At 41.9% G+C, this 21,633-nt stretch overlaps 1 protein-coding gene across 8 annotated transcripts in view; it reads left to right on the top strand.

Annotated features, from left to right (window-relative positions):
• The window catches only part of phldb2b (pleckstrin homology-like domain, family B, member 2b), a 70,231-nt gene that overhangs the window by 34,539 nt on the left and 14,059 nt on the right, over positions 1 to 21,633 (top strand). For 3 of the 8 annotated variants that reach the window (XM_072689956.1, XM_072689938.1, XM_072690002.1), the window contains 9 exons: positions 5,214 to 5,531; positions 8,486 to 8,620; positions 10,285 to 10,422; positions 11,697 to 11,825; positions 14,113 to 14,268; positions 16,382 to 16,492; positions 17,955 to 18,044; positions 18,753 to 18,932; positions 20,675 to 20,812. In XM_072689956.1, the coding sequence (XP_072546057.1) occupies positions 5,214 to 5,531; positions 8,486 to 8,620; positions 10,285 to 10,422; positions 11,697 to 11,825; positions 14,113 to 14,268; positions 16,382 to 16,492; positions 17,955 to 18,044; positions 18,753 to 18,932; positions 20,675 to 20,812 (1,395 nt within the window). The remainder of the gene's footprint in view (positions 1 to 5,213; positions 5,532 to 8,485; positions 8,621 to 10,284; positions 10,423 to 11,696; positions 11,826 to 14,112; positions 14,269 to 16,381; positions 16,493 to 17,954; positions 18,045 to 18,752; positions 18,933 to 20,674; positions 20,813 to 21,633) is intronic. The other 5 variants (XM_072689966.1, XM_072689947.1, XM_072689994.1 and 2 more) reach the window with 4 other exon arrangements.

The following is a 21,633-nucleotide window of genomic DNA, read 5'->3' as shown; positions in this document are numbered from 1 at the left end:
TGGAAGCATATTTTTGCAGATGAACATAGGATCCAACATCTGTACAACCACAGATCTCCTTGAGCCTTGCCTTTTTTTGCTTCCAGTGCTCTTTCCTTCCTTTAGTATAGCTTTATACATATTGTCTCAAAGAACATTGCAAAGAAATGAAAGGCTCGAAAGGAATGACCCCCCCCCCCCTCTCTGTATTTGCTCTGTGTCATTGTGAAGAGTCACTTCGAGTGGAATTCGAAGTTCTGTAGGAGGTCAGGAAGGGAGAGGCCTCCACCTGCCTCCAGATTAATCTCTTGGCAAAAACCCTCCCTACACACACACACACACACACACACACTACATTCCACTTTCCTAATTACACACAGACCCTGTGCACTCCTGGCTGCAATAAGCATGGCCCCTCGTCTTTTCTGTAGTGGGGAGACCCAACCAGAGGTGGAGCTGCAGACCCCGTCCTATTAATAGGCAACCCTGAACCGCATCCACATTTGCTGACCGCGGCCTTCCAAACACAGTCTCTTTGGGAGGCCCACCGCCGAGGCGGGGTTTGCTGGCTATCTGCCCACCCTAACAATCCTATTCTCGCTCCTCAGCTGGCTGGAGTGGAGTTCCGATGAAAGACGGCGATGTTTTTATGCGCTTTCTCAGGGTTTCCCAAGGCCACCTGTACCACCGCCCCTTTGGCCCCAGTCCAGACCATACGCCATGACCGCTTACTCATTAGCCATTTCAGGCCTGTAGTTGTGGTGGAGCTTTACGGGTTCTGGATTAGAGGCTAGCCCTGGGGAGAGTAAACACTAGTCAACTGCAGGTGGAGACGGGTACATGCTTGTACACATATGCATGGGCTTTGGGACAAACACACATTTTCGCTCTGGAATGTGTTATTACAAGCCTTTGACTAAGTGACCTAGTCAGGGGTTTTAGTATGTGTGCCATTGCATTGATGCATCTCAGTGTAGGCCTGGGTAATAAAACACTAATGATAATTATATCATTATTCTTGTTTGAGAAAATACTGGTTTTAGCAGCATGTTTCCAAAGTGTTTTTGGAAATCCACTCTCAGGCCTCTAAGGCTCTAATAAAAGTAGTCAGGGGCATTGCCACGCCAGAACGCACCTTATACGTGTGACTACGTTGAATGATGTAATGCCAGAGATGATCCATGTGTTTCCAGTGATGTAAGTTTGTAAGTGATGATCATTGGCATTGTATTGCCGATGAATAAAAAAAATAATAAATAGTGTATCCCAGTGTATCCCATGAATCAAATCGAATCCTAGGCTGAATGCATTACTACGCCCCTCATTAATAAGTACAGATATTGAATGATATAGGAAAAATATTGTGTGATATGTTTATGTCCATATTGCCCAGCCATACCTCCATATTTAAGCAAATGCACTTTTGTGATGCATGTCGTAGTATCAAACAAGCCATTTTTATATATGAGCTTCAGAAACTGTCCAGACAAGTCCAAACCTCCTCTGGAGTTGCTGTTTTACACATGTAGTACACAGCCAGAGATTTCTGTGTCAGATGTATTCTTATACAGCAAAGGTTTTTTGTGGATTAGGCAAGGGGTGTGTGTAGCCTGTGTAGGAGACACAGCATGACCCACTGTATGTTCTTGGGTAAATTACCGACTCTATTCATATTGGGCTGACTCGGACATTACCTGGACTTTGTAATGCAGGGCTGGCATGATAAAGTCCAGGTAATGTCCGGTGTAACTGATCAGTGACATTTGCGATCACACATACCGCTTCTCCGGGTAATGTCCAGAAACGTTCTGGGTTACTGTGCATGTCTATAAGGAGCTTTATTTGAAGCCACTAGGGGGCTTGCGGGAAAAGGATCTACAAAGTACAATTAAGAGTACTGATTGGTTTCCAAGTTGCTGGGAGTTGGGAGTGGGCAACATGACAATTTCGCACCTGTTCGCACTAAAGTTTGTACTGATATGATTTTCTGAGTCTATCGTAGGTATAATCAGTATTAAAATACACTAACCACTTACATATTTTATTACAAAGAGAGCAAAAGGTGGCTGGATTTAGTGCTGCCCAGTATTGAAAATAATTATCTTAGAAAAAATTGAGTCTCATGATGATGTTTGAGTATGAGTATTTTCATTGTATCACACAAGCCTGCAGTATTATTCTAGTTGTATTTAAAATTTTCTGCAATTCGTCCACCGCTCAACCAATATTAACCCCCTCCTCCATCCTCACTCACAGTGGGGTGAGTAATTTGAGAGTTGCCCTGCTCACAGTCCTGACAGTCCTCACCCTCTCTCATGAGGTTATGGTCAACACCCTGCAAAAAAGGCCCAGATCTAGAGGCCAGTTTTAAACGTGGAGAAGTTAATTAAGTGTGTGCTTACACACACATGCTCTAAAGTGTCCAGTGTGGGCTTTGTTCTTCAATTATAGTGTGGTTTGTGTCCAGGCTTTTAAAACGCGTCAGCTTTCGGCTGTGAAAGAGAGCATGTGAGAGTAAAGGGAGACCACTCCACTTTTAGGCTTGTTTACATTTGAGCTGGTCTTGTATATCTGATCGGGCAGCGAGTGATCTGGTGGGAACTTTTCACCCCTCTGTAATGCCCAGGACTGCACCAGCTGGAACTGCGGGGCACAGGAGAAAGCGGAAGGATTAAATCACTTGCTCCTATATTTGCATCTCTTCCGCTGTCCAGTGCCAGCTATGATGGCATTTGGTTTCACTCAGCACCCACTTTCTCAGAGCTGGACTCTCTGATCCTCCTCAGTCAGTCAAAAGATCTCCTCTCCCATTCATCAAAGCGATCATCTGTAGTGTTCTGTTGTGCTCTGTTGAGACGTTGGTTAACCTTGGTGGCCGTCTTTCCGTGTGGCTGTTACCATGCACCTCGGCCCCCTGACCTCTAGCACTGTGGGCATGGTGAGTGTAGCTCTATCGTCACAATTCTTTCGTCTGGACAGCTTGCAGGGCTTGCTGCATGATGTGGACAGACAGTCATGTTGCGATTACGTTGCGCTTGAAATATGCCTTGCAAAAAGACATTTACATCATTTGTTAAATGATCTGAATGCATGGATTTATCTAAAAATGACTGATTTAGTGAGTAGTTAATGATTTGTTGGTTATTATATGTTTTACAGCCCTCTGTAAAAGAAAAGATTGGCAAAAGATCAATGAACATGATTTATCATTCAACTTTTTTTAAATTTTAGACACTGGACCAATCTCATGTGCCTTAAGATGTTGGAATGTGTTTAGCTAGATGGCATGTTTTAAGTCCAGAGTTTGTTAGCAGTGTTAGCTTAGCATCTTTTTTAGTTGTAAACTAAAGGGAAACTAAATCTTGGCTGGGATGGCTATGGCCAGAGATGTGAACTTGACCAAGCCACTTGCATGCACTCAAGTTGCATGTTGGCAGACTTGAGACTTGGACTTGCCCTGACACAAGAAATATAAGGTGGAGAAAGAAAGTAAACAACAGGAAAGACTTGGTATATCAGTCTGCTGCTGTCAGGGGCAGTCATTAGTGCAGTGTCTTCATTCAGTCTGAAGAGGGGAAGCCACCTGAAGAGAAATTGTAGAAATTGGATACTATGTAGTTTGGATATCAAGCAAATGTAGTATATGCACTAATACTGGGCATTGATGTGTTTTGGCTCTCATAACAGCTTCAGTTCTTCATGCCATGGATTCCTGGTCAGTGTTGATATTGTCTGCAATGGCTGCAGATTTTTCAGGAGCATGTTCAGTGCTGCAAATCACGTGTTCTACCACATCCCATTGCTATTGGATTCAGAGCTGGAAAGGCTACTGAAGAACATGAAAACAGTTTAAGAGACTTTTGCTTTGTGACATGATGTATTCTCGTGCTGGATCAGTTGTCCTCTTTTGAGCGGACCAAATGTGGAAGTAGCAGGGAAGAACTTTCTCAGAGCAAGAAGAAGAACGCTTCAGACTCAAAAGCGATGACTGATTAGTATTAACAGGCCCAAAGTGTGCCAAGAAATCTTTTCCCACACCATAACATCACCTCCTGCAGATTATTATACACCATCTAACCAACACCTGCACTGGCTAGAATCGTGCCAAGTAATGGGGGGAGAGGAAAGGTCATTTTATCAACCCAGAGAGAGCGAGGCCAATTATGCTCTTTTGGATTCTCATTGGGTTCCAAAATATTTTAGACCAAAATGGTTTTGTTTGTTGTAACAGGTGATTACATATTTATTTTAATAACACACACTCATTTAGTACTATCTAATATTGTACAGCATGTAATACATGACCTGCTGATTTGCATGTTACGGCCTCCTGCGATTTAAGGACTGGAACAAGACATCCCACTATTTACATTGAGGCTGAACTAATTCTAGAAGCTGGTTACAGTATTGGTTTGGTATACACAGATATACGACATTTGGCAAGAGTATTAAAGCCTGAGAGCTTTGTTTATAGCCTGCTACATCAGCTGTAAATTATTGCTGGATTTGATTTTTTAACATTTGGCTGCATCATGGACTGTATAATTGATGCACATCTGGATGAAACTCCACCTGCAGGATTGTTTGTCCTGGCTCATATTTGCGACGCAAGCGTTAACTGTCATGCAAATTGTTGAGATTGAGTGTTTATTTCCACAGCGGGGGCTGCATGCAGGGCTTTTCCGGCCTGTTAAATAGCTTCAAAGCAGTTTCCCAGATGAGTGTGTTCCCTCAGATGTCTCTTCCGCTGAGACTTTTATTGAATTCCTTCTTCTGTTCCAGTTTTTCTCTCTGCTGCTCAGGGTGGGGAACTGCCAGATCTTACAGAGGTTGGATAGGTGTAATAGAATGTTACTGAATGGAGAAGGGATGTCTGGAAGAATAGTCATGATGCAGGTTTCAGGTTTGTGTGAGACTGACATTGTGGTTTAGCAGTTTTGTGAGATCTCCAGCTGGATCTTTAGTGTGAAATGTTTGTGTTCTTCGTTAATGAGCGCTAAAAAGCCTGTTCGCAGCTCCAAAGGACTCATTGATCTGTCCTGCAAATGTTTGGACAGAGCACCTCTTGTGGTCAGCTAGGATGTTAAAGCTACGGTTGGACCACAAATCAAATTTCTACAGTTTCCCCTAACCGCAAATGGGTCATTTCAGCAGTTAAGGGCATTCTCAGCCCTTTTCATGACTTTGGAAGTGCCCTTAAATCCATGCCCTCTGTTTCTCTCTTTCTTAAACAGGAACGCCAGCGTCTAGAGACCATCCTGAGTCTGTGTTCGGAGAGAGATCAGAGCACCTCGGCTGTGGCAGACCTGCAAAAGATCAATAAGGAGCTGGAGAAGCTACAGGTGTTTGAGGATGAGCCCCTATTTACAGATATGTCCGGCAGCACTGTGGAGAATGGCTACACCTCCAGAGCCAGGGACCTCCAGTCCAGTGAGGAGCGCCAGGTACGCCAGCGGCGCAGCAGCGGACAGAGAGATGTAAGGGCAGAATCACCTGCTCTCAGTTTAAGCTCTGCCCCCACCCCATCTCCACGACTGACACGGACCACTAAGGTGAGTTTTCAACAGAGATTCATCCTAATGAACAGTTTGGAATGGAAAAAATGTACATCTAATATACACACTTACACAGTTCACCCTCATGGAATAATTTGAGAGGTGTTTGAGGAAGAAACATCCCAACAAGCTGCCACCACCATACTTTGTGTTTGTTGAGGAATAGGCAGTGTTTGGTTGAGCTGGGTCATTCTGATGCTTTCTTACAAACTCTTAAGTAATTGCTTACTATGGCTCGCTCTTGAGATCATTGACTGGTAGGCTTGGGTGTTATAACAGTAATACCTCATATTTAAAAATGTGGATTTCAGAATAAGCACGGTAAGCCTTGATAGCTGGCCAAACACAGCAGATCCCAACACCGGTCGCTCAACATCGCTTTCTCAGACACAAGTTTTTATCGTCAACAGTTGTAGCGGTAGCTCAGCAGTTAGTCAACAGCAGCTGTACTGGGCTGTCTGATTCTCTGTGGAACTAGCTTAGCGAGTGGGCTACAGATCCAAATCCGACTTTCTGTCCCCTTAACAGCAGTTGCTCAATCATTAGTCACCTCGTCTAAACTTTTAGAAATGGGTTTCTGTCAGCCAGACTTGAATTTGTTCTGTGTATGTCAATACTAACAGTACCCAGGCCTTGCTCTTCCACAGTGTGTCAAATGCATTCCTTCCTGGTATCTTAAGGTCTTAATAAAAAGGTCTAGGTCTGGTATCTTCCCATTGTGCACATGCACAGATAATGCTGCTATTTTGGCAAGAAGTTTATTCTTCAAATTGATTTTTAGTGCTTTTCTGGTGACCTCTGTGTGGCACTGTGGTCTTCCCTAGCTTGCCTCACATGGCTTCCTGTGTGCATAACCTTGTAAGTTAATTGTCTATTTAGAAAAGGCAGTCATTCTTCCTGCTGCTAATTCATTTGCTGTTTGGAGAGGTTTCAAGCTTCTTCTCCTCCCTCCTCAGGCATGCATGTGCGTACGCACAGACACACCGCGTGCATCTCAGCACACAAAGGAATGTCGGGGGGTGTTCTTCCTATGCAGGCTGGTCTAATGTAATTAGGTGTCTTTAAGTGCAGGAGGGTTTTCCCATATCTGATACATAGACCACATCTACACTCCATGCACATGCAGCCTGCCTGCAGTCTCTCTCTGGGTCTCTCTCTCTCTCTCTCTTTCTCTCTCTCTCTCACTCTCTTTCAGTCTCTTGTTTGTGTGTGTCTCTCTCTCCTCTGTCTTACACTCTTTCTCTCTTGCTGTGTGTGTGTTGCAGTGTAGGTCAGGGACACACTCCATAGCATAAACTGTGCCGTTCAGAGATAAACATCGCTGTCCAAATATAGTGAGGTTATGCACGGTGTGTTTGTGTTGAACTGAGGGAGAGAGATTAGGCATGTCATGCTTTAAAGTCCTTTTTTCCCTCTTCACCTGTGAATCACCCTTACACACGCACATAATTGCTATGTGCAGTCCTCAGTCCTCACTTTGACATGTCAGCATGGGTATAATAAAACAACAACAAGCTCAAGAAGGTTCTTTCATTGGCTGTTTTTTTGCGTTAGGTTGAAAATAAGTGGGGCAATGAGTGGACAGTTCTTACGCTGTCCATCTATATATATTTGGGGATCCTTCATTTTTTTTTAATGTTCTCAGCATAAATAACCAGGCTTTTACTGTTGGTTTGTAATAAATCATGAAAAATATTAAAGCCAAGTTTGATTGCCTTGTTGTTTTATCAGCAGTCAAACCTTCAGACCTTCAAACTTTAAGATAAAGAGGTTTTGATATGTGCTCTGTTTTATGGTCTACCTTCAAAATGTCTTCACCTTCTACATTCAAAATAGTCCTAGTCCTAGTCCTAGTAGCCACCAAGAAATCTGCTATCTTCCCTTATCAGTTACACTGGCTACTGGAATGCCTACTAAGGATTCAGGTCTTCTAGACCTAGCAGACAACTTCATGCTGTCTGCTATGAGTGGCAGGTCACCCGCTCTGAAAGTCTTTCTACTCATCTTTTTATTCTACCTGTCGTCTTTGCCTTCTTCTTTGTTGTCACCTTCATCATCTTGTTCATCTCTGCCTTCTTTTTCTTTGGCTTTTTTCTTTGCCACCTTCTTCATGTTTGTCATTTTTGTCTATTTCTTCACCTTCTTCTTTGGGTGCTTTGTCAACTTTTTCGTCTTCTCCTTTCTTTGGCTCTGCCTCCTTTGTCTTTTTTTTTTGTTTGTTTGTTTCTGTCTTTCTCTTGTTCTTCGTCTTCATCTTCAGCAGCTTTGTGGTCTTCACCTTCTTCTTTGTCTTCTTTGTGTTCTTCGTCTTCTTTCATGTCTTTGCATTCTACATGTTCATTGTTTCCTGTGTCGTCTTCTTCGTCTTCTTTGTGTTCTTAGTCTTTTGTCTTCTCATTCTACATGTTCGTTTTTGTCTTCTTCTTTGTCTTCTTTTTTGTCTTCATGTTATACGTCCCCTTTTTCGCCATTTTCATCCTGTTTTTTGTTTTTTCCTGCTTTGTCTTCTTTTGTCTTCTTCACCATCTTCTTCTTCATTATCATATTTCTCTTCCTCTTCTGTGTTGTCTTCAGTTTGGAAGAGAGAACCTTTATGTACATTAAGTTTGCATTAAGATTAAATTTATTTTCTTATTTTAGAGAAAATCAAACCTTTCTCAGAACCTTTCAGCAGAAGGCAATGTATCTTTTGAATGGGGAGTGCATTCACTGTACAGACGGAGTGTTTATTAGATTAAGGGGTGAAATGGCATGTGTGTGGACAGCTGGCCTGCTATCAGTGCTCTCTTAGAAAGGGGTTAAAGGATTCCTCTGCTAAACTCCATCTCAGCCAATAAGGGTCCAGGCTAGATGTTCATGTAAGGAAATGAAGTAGTCACTTACTTGTCAAGGTGCCTCATTGTAGCTGGATGGGAATCCCGTGTTGGGTTTTGAGGTTCTGATGTTGTCAGCAGGGACCTGAGGAGGAGGTGAAACAGGAGGTGACTCGTATCGAGGAGGAGAGGATCCAGGTGCTCAATAACATGGAGGAGCTGGAGCAGAAGATCAAAGAGCTGGACAACCAGATGGAGGAGTCTGTCAGAGAGGTAGAGGCCCTCATAACTCTGCAAGATAAAAGGATGAAAACATGATAAGTGGGTTTCGTTTGGTCAGTGTTTTCCAACAGTGGTCCTCCAGCACCATATATTTCCATGGTTTCACTGCTGTACCACACATGATCTGTCTAATCAGCTAAATAACAAGCTGTTCTTGAGTTATAGTGAGTTGATGTATGTGTGCTGGACAGGGCTACTACTGGGCCAGGAATACTACTGAAACTCTGCCCTGAGCTACCATTGCTGTTATTAATACAAAATTTGAAGGTTTTTGTTTTCATGATCTGTTTTTGAGCTTACGTTCATGTGAAGCTGCAAATTTCAGTTTGGCCAAAAAAATGAGTTTTGAGTATTATGAGTAATTGCTCATAAGATTCTAAAATCAGTGTAGTTGATTTTACCACTAGGGATGTCCGATCCAATTTCATTTGGTTTTGCCCTTGATCTGATTCAAAGAGTCTTGAGTATCAAATTCTGTCTTTTTGTTTCTGTAGATTCAGCCACACATTTTACAATGAGCTGAATGAGCTCAAATGTGCTGCAGATCAATACGGAATTAAAATGTTTTTTTTAGTAAACTGTTTGTGTAATGGGACATTCTGGAAGGATTTATTCAGTTTGGCAGATTAAATACCAAAATAGCAGTTAATATAATGGGACATTCTAAATGGTCATTTAATAATGTTTTTATGATCTTAAAATACAGTCTAACCTCGCTAATTATTAAGCTTTCAGTTGCTTTAAACCAAGCAGGAGAAGCATTTTGTGTATATGTGTGTCTGGTGGTACACACTTTGAACTGATCTATTTTGTTTTTTAGGTAACTTCTAATGTGAAATGATTATTTTATAGTGCTGTTATGATTTGGCTTTCTATAAAGGGAGCTGTTCAGTGCTGGTTTAAAACCAAAGAACATTTTCGTAGTATAGTATCTCTTTCTAACCAGCCATAATTCAGAAGTAAAAACAAGGTGGGAGTGTATTTCTCCATCTAAAAAAAAATGTCCGAAAATTGTACTTAAAAGCAGTCAAAGCACTTGCACAACATATTTATATGTTTTTATGCTTCTCTGTAAAGTAGTCCCACGCTGCAAACTGCCAGAACACAGTGGTAACACGCACACAAAGAATCAGAACTGAATAGGGCTTAAAATAGATATTAGATGATCTATTCAAATATGACTGGATCAGATTCGGACATCCCTTATTGCCACTGTCAGATAGCTAATTGGTATAATGACACAGGTTAGATAAAGGTTAGGGGGGGTGTTAATATTGGCTCTTTCCGAAACAGACAGGATAGGAAAATGTTACCTACAAAATTGTTATTAATAGACCTACATGAAGTGTGCTGACCATTCATTTACAAATATAGATTTTTAAAATTAATTCATTAATTTAATCCCAATAGCAGTTAAAATCTCCCCATCAGAAACATGCAATTACATAATACCACAGACAAGTACCGTAAAGCACTTTGTATACTGTGATATCATATTTTTGCTGTAATGCCCACCCTAGTGTTGGCATTAAAGCCAGTTTCCTGCCTTTTTGTATAATATGTCGATTTCAGTCAAAAACGTTTCACTTCAGAGCATCACTACCCAATTCAATTTGACTGTGTGTATGTGTGTGTGTGTGTGTGTGTGTGTGTAGATGGAGGTGGAGCGTGCTCTGTTAGAGGGAGAACAGGACTCTGAGATGTCTCAGCTGCAGCAGGAGAAGGAGACTCTGGAGCAGCTCAAAGACAAGATGGCTGACATAGAGAAGAAGGTCCAGGCAGAGAAGGCTCAGGTATTCAGCTGAACACACACACACACACACACACACACACACACACACACACACACACACACACACACACACACATACACACATCTCTATGGCAGCCAGTCAGTCTTGTTCAAAGGTGATAAGCTCCCCCTATCCGTTTCACACTCTCTCAGCCTCATATATATCCATACTGAGGTGGAGTGTGTTTGTGTATGTGTGTGTGTGTGTTCTGTTTCCACACACTCAGCTGGACTTTCAACAGGGTGACCAGCACCTGTGGCCCCTCGCTTCTGTGGGTTTGAGGGTTGAGGTTTTCAAGTCGGCTTCCGGCATCTTCCAGTTACCCTAGCAGCTGTTTGGGTACTCAAGATCCAATGCCATGAGGGTTAGCGGGTGGGTGTTGTGATGGTGCCTGACTTGAGGATACCATTGCAAGTTGAAGTTTGTACCATCTGGCATTTTCAAAATTCACTTTCTTTTAAAGTTAAAGGGCCCATATCATTTTTCAAAATAAGAGTTTGATGTAGCTGCAAAAACAGCCCATTTTGAGTTCACTGGATTTGTGAGGTAACGTAAACTAAAGCATTTGCACATACTTGTCAGTTCAGCCTACAGTAGTTCACACTGATGTTATAAGGAGTGTTTTAGCAGGAACGTCTGTAAAGGCCCATACTTGAAAATCTTATTTTATTCTTACTTTATTTATGTAAAGTTTCAAACATACCATTTACCCCTCCGTCCATACTGAATATTGACACTAAGGTGGCTAACAGCCCGTTTTGAGTCTATCATGGTTGCGATGTGAAAGGATCCAGATATCTGAGAAGTTGCTGAACGTCCCCAAGGATTTCAGTCTAAACTGAACAGTACACAGTACAACTTGTTCAGTACACTTCAGCCCAGACTGCTTTCTGAACATGTTGTGCCTCATTTTGCTTGTCGAAGGGCCATCCAATCATTGGACATTAGCCATCCAGGTCATTGGCTTTAGTATTAGTATTGACATCATTATTATTGCCACAGAACAGCTAAAAGAGAACAACAGGGCCCTTTAAAGTTAAATTTTGGTTTTATTACCAAAAATCAAAAGCTTTTCTCCTGTTCCGAAGCCACACTAATCCATATTGCATCTCTCCCCTGCCATAATGATCCACGTAATTCCACTCATCCATCACCTTCCTCCATGTTCCATGTGTTCTACTGCTGATCCTGGTGTAGTAACTAACCCACCCTGCCCGACCTGCGCCTGCACTAACGCCTCTGCCCTCTCTCTCTACCCTGTGTGTGCGCTGAAGGATAAAGCCCAGCTCGATGCTGAGCGGGCAAAGGTAGAGCGTCTGGCCGCCCTGCTGGCCAATCAGCGTGCTCAGCTGGACACGTGCCCAGAGGCCCTGAAAGAGCAGCTCCTTCACCAGCTCTCCAGGGTCAGTACTCGTGTGGAGCCCTCATCCTGCTCATCTTCCTCTTCCTGTGTTTGCTTATTTACTCACACCAAATACTTATGTAACCCTCCTCTTCCAGGGCTGCACGATACATCATTTGTTAATCAGTATCACAATATTGAACATTGCAGGACTGATACTGCAGAAGGCTGCAATGTACAGTTGAGCCTTTTACAAACTTTCAGAAATGTCTGTGATCCAGACCAATCACAGGCATTCCTGAAGGGTGGATCCAGCATAATCAGAAAAAAACTCTTGTGGTCAAAATCAGTGTTGGGAAGATAACTTAACAGATGTAGTACTGATTTAGTACTGAATACCAGAGAATACCAATGTGATTGTTGAATACCAACAATCACAGACAGTGTAATTAGTAAGTAGTGCAGTGTAATGTGAACTGCTTCTAAACTGACTGTATAATATGTTTTGATAAAATTGGTCGTTATTGATTATAATTGGTAAGATCAATTATGTAAAAGAATGGGAACCATATATTTATCATTCATCACCACGGTGTTGTGTTTGTAGGAGAGTGAAAATGTGAGGTATAATGCATGTAAATTGAAAACTGTAAAAGTGTAAAGGAGTGGAGAGTTGAGTAATTGACTTGGTGGGTGTCTTTGGGCATCTGATTGACATTTAGCGGTGAGAGGTAAACAGTATAGTACAGTATAGTATAGCATTGGCAGTATAGTACAGTGAATGGGCAAATGGGACAAAACTGGCTCAAGTTAAATGATAAATGAGACCATTATCAAACAAATGAGTTAAATGAGTAATGATTCAAGATTGCAAAATTGGTAAAAGGAGAAATGATTGTCAAATATGTTCATTTGCATTTCATCACCTTTTCTTTTTATTAAAGATTATTTTCCCACTCTGATACATAAAACGTCTTTGTGAAAGATTGATGACAAATTTTTCACATACTTTCCTACTCTCAGTCCTGCTATTGTCTGCTATTAAGCTGTGGCTGCATGCTCCATACACACTTATAATAATACAGATGCCAATAATATCCGGATGCTCGTTGTGTAATGACCTGTGTGACCACCCACAGTCTGTACATTGACCTGTCACGGAACAGGGGTGAAAGACTGGAATGGGAAGTGTGTGTGTGTGTGTGTGTGTGTGTGTGTGTGTGTGTGTGTGTGTGTGTGTGGTGTCAATGGTGCAGTAGTCAATTATGAAACCGTTGAGAATGCAGAGGACAAAGGGCGTGACTGTAGCCGGACTGGATGGCGGCTATGTTTTTATGTGTCTAGAAGGTCTGAAGTTTGAATATACTGCTCCACTCTATGGTAGCTTTGCTGACATCACAGCCACACTAAAAACAAGATGCACTGCTTGCTTTCTACAAACCGCTTAAACAATAAAATGCTAATAATTGGTAAAACAGGACAAAATACTTTTGGGTGGCCAACACTACTGTGCAGAGGTGAGTAGGAAAGAGGTCAATAGCAAATTAGACTGGCTTCTGCCAGTTTAGTCGCCTTTTCTTAGTCAAACTTTTCATTTGACAATGGTGCTGCAGTTACATTTTGGCACCTGTACCATTTAAGGCCAACACTAGTTTTGCAAAGAATCAACATCTTGCCCCTGTTTGTAATTGCAAACGTAAGCAAACCTGCGGCACTGTACAACACCACACTGACCCACAACACTTATGTCATCGCGTGGCGTTATCATGATGTACTGATCATATTTCAGGGTGAATTTACTTTGCAGAATAGATCTGATACAGATCTGATACATTCTTCTTTTCCACTGATTTTCGATCCAGCATATTTTGCTGATATTGGCCTGATATGGGGTATCAGATCAGTGCAGTAGTCAATTATGAAACGGTTGAGAATGCAGAGGACGAAGGGCGTGACTGTAGCCGGACTGGATGGCGGCTATGTTTTTATGTGTCTAGAAGGTCTGGTTATGCGTGTGATGATTTGATTTATTTCAAGGTCAGGGGTCAGTGGTGTAAGCTGTAGGGCTTGCTGCGCCTTGAGTGGCGGCCAGCAGGAGCACAGATGCTCATGATTGGACTTGCCTCCAGGCAGGGTGAAACTTTTAACTCTTTGTTTACATCCAGGGTCTGGAAAGAGGGGCCTGAGCGTTGGACAATTGCTGGTGTGGGAACTGTTAGAGTTTTGAGGTCCATAAGTATGTGCTTGTGGGCATGTGCTCATTGTGCTTGTGTAAAGCAAGCAAATATCTCTTAATATAGTATGCATAAAATTAATAATCAGTTTTTTTTTTATTTTGTGTAATGCAGGATTCAGAGACCCTGGAAGTGGAGACCAAGCAGTTTGAGGATCTGGAGTTCCAGCAGCTGGAAAAAGAGAGTCGTCAGGATGAAGAGAAGGAGACCAAAACCCAACATATCCTTAGGGAGATTGCAGAATACCAGCGCAGTACAGTCACCCGCAAGGTAATACATACCGGTGTTTTTGCATTGATCTACACCATGTGCATAAGTTGGTGGAAGCTTCTTCTAACAAGCTAATTCATTGCATTGAGGTGTATCCTCTGCTGACACAGGTGTTTAGTTGTTCACAAACAACATCTGTCATCAGTAGAATAGGACATTATAGAGCAGCAGAACATGAGTCTAAGGTCACTGTCTTCAGTGCCAAGTCTCAGCTGGAGAGATATAAAGGCCTCCAGCTGTGGGCTGTGAAGCAGCAGAACTGCATTTGGATGAGTTGGAGAGCCAAAACTAGTCAGTACCCAATCAGTACCCAACCTTACTTATGTCAGGTTGTGACTAAATGCAATCAAATCCTCATTACAATGTTCCAAAATCTAGTGGAAGGTCTACTTGGATGAGCAGATGTCCACCAAAGGTTTACCATATAGTATACACTCACCAGGCAGCTTATTAGGAACACCTCTACACTCTACCTCTACCTCTACTCATTCATGCAATTATCCAATCAGCCATTGCAGTGCGAGTGTGAGAACTTGAGATTATAGATAGAATTACATGGGTCTCACAGCCAGTGCATGAGATTTGGCAGCCCTGTTTGTTTTTTTGTTTTTTTTTATACAGTTTGAATGTACTGCTCCACTCAATGGTAGCTTTGCTGACATCACAGCCACACTAAAAACAAGATGCACTGCTTGCTTTCTACAAACTGCTTAAACAATAAAATGCTAATAATTGGTAAAACAGGACAAAATACTTTTGGGTGGCCAACACTACTGTGCAGAGGTGAGTGGGAAAGAGGTCAATAGCAAATTAGACTGGCTTCTGCCAGCTTAGTCGCCTTTTCTTAATCAAACTTTTCATTTGACAATGGTGCTGCAGTTACATTTTGGCACCTGTACCATTTAAGGCCAACACTAGTTTTGCAAAGAATCAACATCTTGCCCCTGTCTGTAATTGCAAACGTCAGCAAACCTGCGGCACTGTACAACACCACACTGACCCATAACACTTATGTCATCGCGTGGCGTTATCATGATGCACTGATCATATTTCAGGGTGGATTTACTTTGCAGAATAGATCTGATACAGATCTGATACATTCTGCTTTTCCACTGATTTCCGATCCAGCATATTTGGCTGATATTGGCCTGATATGAGGTATCAGATCAGTGCAGTCTCTGGCTGTAAGAAAACCCTCTATATCCAGAACAACTGTTAAGAAAATTATGTTTTAAAAGTTAACCTGGAATCAAAATTAATTTTTTTATTTAGTTCATGTCCTTGCTAGGGTTGCAAAATTACAGGGAATTTTCAAAGTTGGGAAATTTACCATGGAAAGGAATGGGAATTAACAGGTCATTGTCAGAATTAACAGGAATTTCTGGGAATTTTTGGGAGTAAAATGGGAATATTCTAAGCTAACAGTGAGAAACTTAAATAAAGTTGGTGAAAATTATACAGAAGCATAATCTTGGCTAAAATAATTAGATATGAGACCAGAACAGTTAAATAGCAAAGGTGCTCCTCAGTCTCAGGCACATGGCACGTTACACACTGAAGGGCAATTGAGACCACAACCCCTGTATTCACTGTTCATTCCTCCATCACATGTACAACATATGTCCAGATGATTTCTAGAAACCTGACACTCACTACTAGCTTGTGGGAAAATACCTTTATTTGATTTGATGTAAATAATAATTAATTTTTTATTATTTACAAGTATTCATTCTTGGTTACAGAAACCAAGTTGAGGCAAAAAACATAGGTAGCTAGCCTATGCTAGCCTTGGTAAGCTAACCTCTTGCTAGCCTGCTAGTCTTGTTAACCCCAAACAAAATGGTACATTGATGATAGTGTATGATACATTTCCTTTAAATTATCCAATATTTTCTATTAATTCCAATATATTCCCAAAGTTCTCAAATGTTTCAAGGAAAGTTTACATTTTGGAATATTTCCAAAGTTCCCGAGCTAAAGTTTCCATGGAAAGTTACAGGTAATTTACTTTTCCACCCCAATGTAAAGGGGAGCAACAATGTGTGTGTCTGTGTGTGTGTGTGTGTGTGCGCATACAAGTGTGCTCATGCTTGTTTCCAACATCCACTTTCAGGAGAAGCTCCTAGCCCTGAAGAAGCAGTCTGCACAGATAATCCAGCAGGCCCAAAAGGAGAAGGACAGCTTTGTGAAAGAGAAAACCAACCTACAGATGATGCTGCAGCGGGTGGGTTTCTCTACCTGGAGTTATCCCTGAATAAGAACCAGGAAGAACACAGACCTTTAACAGCCTCTTTCACACATACAGGTGTACTCATCTCATGTGTCTGAACGCAGGCCAGGGCCCAAATGCAGAGAACATGTAAAGGAAAACAGTGCATTGCTGAAAACAGGGGTGCATGTTTATATTACCTTTTTTGTTTGAGGAGGCATGAATTTGACAGACATAACATTACAGAGGCCATGTTGTCATTTTATTCCCTGAGGTGCACTTATGTAATTGTGCTGTTTGAGACTGCTATATGTAAATCTATACCTCTGTTCTTATGGGCTGCCCTGTAGTATTCCTCATACAAATACATCTGGGCTGAAACACTTATAACTTTATTATAAGTGGGTGGAACCAAGCTGCTGTGGGCCAAATTGAGGGCATCACAAAATCAGTGTATTAGAAAATGGGCTGTTTTTGCAGCTTAGTTTCAATATATGGATTAAGGAACATTTAAAAGGTAAAGTAAAGGTGCACGTATTTGTCACTGTATAGTGTGCACTGGACAGCGAAATGGGTCCTCCGCATTTAACCAATCTGGGTAGTAAACACACACTCACACTAGTGAACTAGGGGCAGTGAGTACACACACACACCGAGCGGTGGGCAGCCAACTCCAGCGTCCGGGGAGCAGAGAGGGTAAAGGGCCTTGCTCAAGGGCCCAGCAGTGGCAGCTTGCCAAGCCCGGGAATCGAACCCACAACCCTGTTATCGATAACCCGGCGCTCTAACCGCTGAGCCACCACTGCCCCATTTGGAACTTTGACAGTGTGTTTACGTTTTAGGCACACAGAAAGCAAATTTTCATAAATCTAGGGTTTATTCCTATAGTTCTTAATCCTAATGCTAAAACTATTGGGTTATTTTGTAACTGTTTGGTTTAGCTATATCATGTGTAGGCCCACATATGTTTATGTTGATGTGGGCTTATGTAACTGATATTAAATTTGACAGCAGTGACGTTAAGAGTGAAGAACTGAACTGTGGGCTTACATATAGAGTTTACTCTAGATTCGTAAAAATTTAAATTGGGACATTTTTGAACATTAAGAAACTCTCAAAATGATTTTGAAGAATTCTACATTGACTTCCATTGAAATTGAAGAAGGTTTTTCCAGGTTTTTGTATGACAGGAAAACTTTGTTGAAAAATTGTTGTCCACTGTAATTGAAAATTCAGCAAATTGTAGCGGTCACAAAAAACGTCTATCTCCAAATTGCAACTTTGCAAGAAAAGGAAAACAACGTCTTATATTTCAGTGGTTGTCAATGTAAAAAGATTTTCTTCTGAGTCATCTAGATTCAAATTTTGTGAAAAAGTGAAAGACACCACAAATGGAGACAAGGTTTTGTGTATATCTGTAAGTTAAGGCTGTGACTTCTACCTGAATTTCTGCTCATTACATTCCTTCTTTTCTCAGGAAAAGGAGAATCTTGCTTGCTTGGAGAAGAAGTATGCTGAACTCACAGGAGGGCGAAGCTTCCCTGTTAACCCTCTCAGTATGAAGGAGGTAGGTGTGAAACATCAGCTGTCCGTTATGAGTGTTTGTAGTCCTTCATTGCGGATATGGACTATATAGTACCTTTCTCTCTGCTGGACTACACGTGCAGTGTTTGTCTGGAGTACATCTCTATGCTACACGGTCTCCATTCACATGCAGCAGCGTTAAGGCTGTGTGTGTAGGACTAAGTAGGGCCATCTTCTCGCTCATCACACGCCCCCATGCAGCTCACCCAAAAGCCCGGTCATGCCAGGGTGATCACCATGGAATCTGCGGTATGGAAATGGGGTCTTTTTTCCCTGTTTTCCAGGACGGCTCCTCATTGGCTGACGTGTGTCAGCCTCATGGCGACTTTAGCCACGCCCACAAACGCCTCTCTCTACCTCCTACAGACCTCTTGGCCTTTTCTTCTTTCTTCTCCTCTCTGTGCATCAAGAGCATTGAGGTATCATGCTAGCGCTGTGCTTGCACTGCATGGGCCTGCATGACAACAAACTTGCTTCTGCATCCCACTGCTTTAATGAGAAGCCTCCTCTTTGAGCAGAATATTAAGCATTCTTTGGGTGATTAACACTTTTAACTATGTGATGCTTGATTGTTTTCAGTTATTAATGCTTGCCATCTGTTGCAATGATTTAACCTACTCTAATGTGTCTATTCCTTCAACCCTCCTAACCCCACCCCCTCCTGTTTTTTCCCCAATGGTCTGTTCCACAGGGCTATGTTACTGTCAGTGAAATCAATGAACTGTACTCCCAGCTGGGGGTAGACCCCACCCCAGCCCCCCTCCCTGCCCCAGCACAGCTCTCACCTGAAGCCCCTGCCTCTGGGTCTCAACCCACCCTCAGCCCTGGGCCTATTGTTGAGGACGACAGCCCCCCGCCTGGAGAGGATGAGGTGTGTGAGCGTTGGTGTGAAGCCTCCACATGCGCCTGTCAGCAGCTTCATACCGTCATTTGGTTTATTTGTGAGCCAGTGACTCATTCTTGGCCAAGATTACAGTGTTTGTGTTCAGTAATTAAAGTGATGGTTTGGCCAAAAATCAAATGTCCACAGTTGTCTTCTTAGCTCAGATGTGGACATTCAGCTAAGACATGCTTGGGATTCAAAGTTTGCTGCTTTGTTTTAGTTTTTGCACTGGAGCTACAAGGCTAATGTAGCTAAGGAATGGAAACTTGGAGCTTGGAAATACCAAGTAGACTTTCTTGTAAATGTATATGTATGTAAAACTTTGGAAATCCCCAGCCAAATTGCATATTTTGTTTTTGGAAGTAGGAATTATTGAAACATAGCATCTATCTATCTATCTATCTATATATATATATATATATATATATATATATATATATATATATATATATATATATATATATAGACAGGTGCTACAGCTGCTAGTGCTTTAGTCATTATAACCTTAAAAATTTTAGGACTCAGGAATTATAACTCTCTGTTTCTATACGGATCACTCTTAGGTCTGGAATATACTTGGGCTGTTTTGTCTGCACTGCAGGTTTAATTTCTACCCACATATTTTCAATTATATGGAAATTATGTGGACTGTGAGGGTCATTCCAAAAGCTTCAGCTTTTGTTTCTTGAAGTACATCGTGGTGGCATGTTTTTGACCGTTGTCCTGATACATTAGCCAACCACCTTTTTTTTAGCTTCCAGTGATCTTATATATTTTAGGAAAACCATCCTATAGGCCTTTGCTGTTTCCTAAGTCTTTTAGATCTTGCCTTGACTTCCATAGTTATTCTTAACTGATGTTTCTTAAATACATTTCAGACACAAATGTATATAATTTATATATTTTTATATTCTATAAATTATATATATATATATAAGTAAGTATATATGTCTGTTCATTTCTATATTACCAAATAAGCTTAATTTTTAGATCCTCAGCCAGCTGGTTAGAGAAGCCAATGGTTGTTGCCTGTTAACACACAGTTTAAAGCATCAGAGTATTTGTTGTGCTCTGGAATATTCATCAGCGGACAGTTCTTGGCCTGCTTAAACAGTACAAATAAGTCAGTTATGGCCTTACGGGATGGTTTATAACTGAGACTAGAAGAAACTAGAAGGGTGTAGTTTTTGCCTACATCAACACAGCTGTTATATCTGATGTATAAAGAAACTGCATTACCAGAGTTGCAGAAATTTTATTTTTTGTGTAAATTCACAATTTGGCCAAATCCAATGCTTTAAGTGTGTGTTGAGTGATGTGGGGTCAGGGCTTTTATCTCTCTTTTCTTTTTCCTTGTTTTTTCTCTTCTTACTATTTACAAAGCTCTGTGTCTCTTCCTGCTCGCTGGTCTGTCCTCCTTGTTCCTCTCTTTCTGCGTGCTCTCATCCCGTCCCCAAACCCCCCTCCGTGCACTGGCCGGAGGATATGGTGACCTACCTCAATCCCTCTCCTCTCCCTGACTCCACCCCTCCACCTCTCCCTGCCAAAAAACACCCACGCCACAGGCAGGTAAACCACGTGTGCACTTTGCCTGTTCCGTGTGTGTGTGTGTGTGTGTGTGTGTGTGTGTGTGTGTGTGTGTGTGTGTGTGTGTGTGTGTGTGTGTGTGTGTGTGTGTGTGTGACCCTGTGATAATAATTGTATATTCATCCTGTATGTTTTCTTCTCAGCATTTCCGAAGTGTGGAGGAAAGGAAGAGGTTGGGTAAGGACGGGCACTTGTGCGACACACTTCCTCGGAAAAAGACCCAGCCAGCCATCAGCCCGCAGTTCAGCTGTGCAACCCTGGGCCGCAACATACCTTCAAAAGTGAGAATGCAAATGTCACGCATGTTGTTTTATATATATATATATATTTATATATATACACACACACACACACACACACCACTCTGAACTCTACCCATTACATTAGCTTCACTGACTGTATAGCAGTAGTTCATCTCTTTTTCTGCCTACTTTGTTAACCTCCGTTCTTTAGTGGTCAGGACCCCACAGGACCACCACAGAGCAGGTATTATTTGTATGGTGGGTCATTCTCAGCACTGCAGTGACACTTTGTGGTGAAATGTTAGTGTGTGTGTGGTGTTAAAACAAGTGGATCAGACACAGCAGTGCTGCTGGAGTTGTCCACTCTATTAGACACTCCTACCTAGTTGGTCCACCTTGTAGATTTCAAGTCATTGACAGAGGCTCATCTGTTACTGCACAGTTTGTGTTGGTCATCCTCTAGTCCTTCATCAGTGGTCAGAGGACGCTGTGCTGGTTGGTGGACTATTCTCAGTCAAGCAGAGACTTGGAGGTGTTTAAGAACAGCAGCACTGCTTTGTCTGATCCACTCATAAACCAATGCAACACACACTAATGTGCCACCACCAGTGTCAGTGTCACTGCAGTGCTGAGAATGACCCTGCTCTGTGGTGGTCCTGTATGGTCTTGACAAAGGATAACAACATATGCAGAGAACCAGAGGGACTACAGTCTGTAAATGTAGAACTAGAAGTTACTATATGGTCAGTTGAGCTGATATAATGGGCCTTCATCAACATTTATTTTCTACTTAATTTAATCAGAGCTGAACTATATGTTGTTTGAGCATTTCATGATAAATGCACTTTTGAAGATGCACA

This window comes from Salminus brasiliensis, chromosome 1 (genome assembly GCF_030463535.1).
Source record: "Salminus brasiliensis chromosome 1, fSalBra1.hap2, whole genome shotgun sequence".
Lineage (NCBI taxonomy): Eukaryota > Metazoa > Chordata > Actinopteri > Characiformes > Bryconidae > Salminus > Salminus brasiliensis.
Note: the sequence above shows the minus strand (reverse complement) of the source record. Positions and strands in the feature narration are given on the sequence as shown.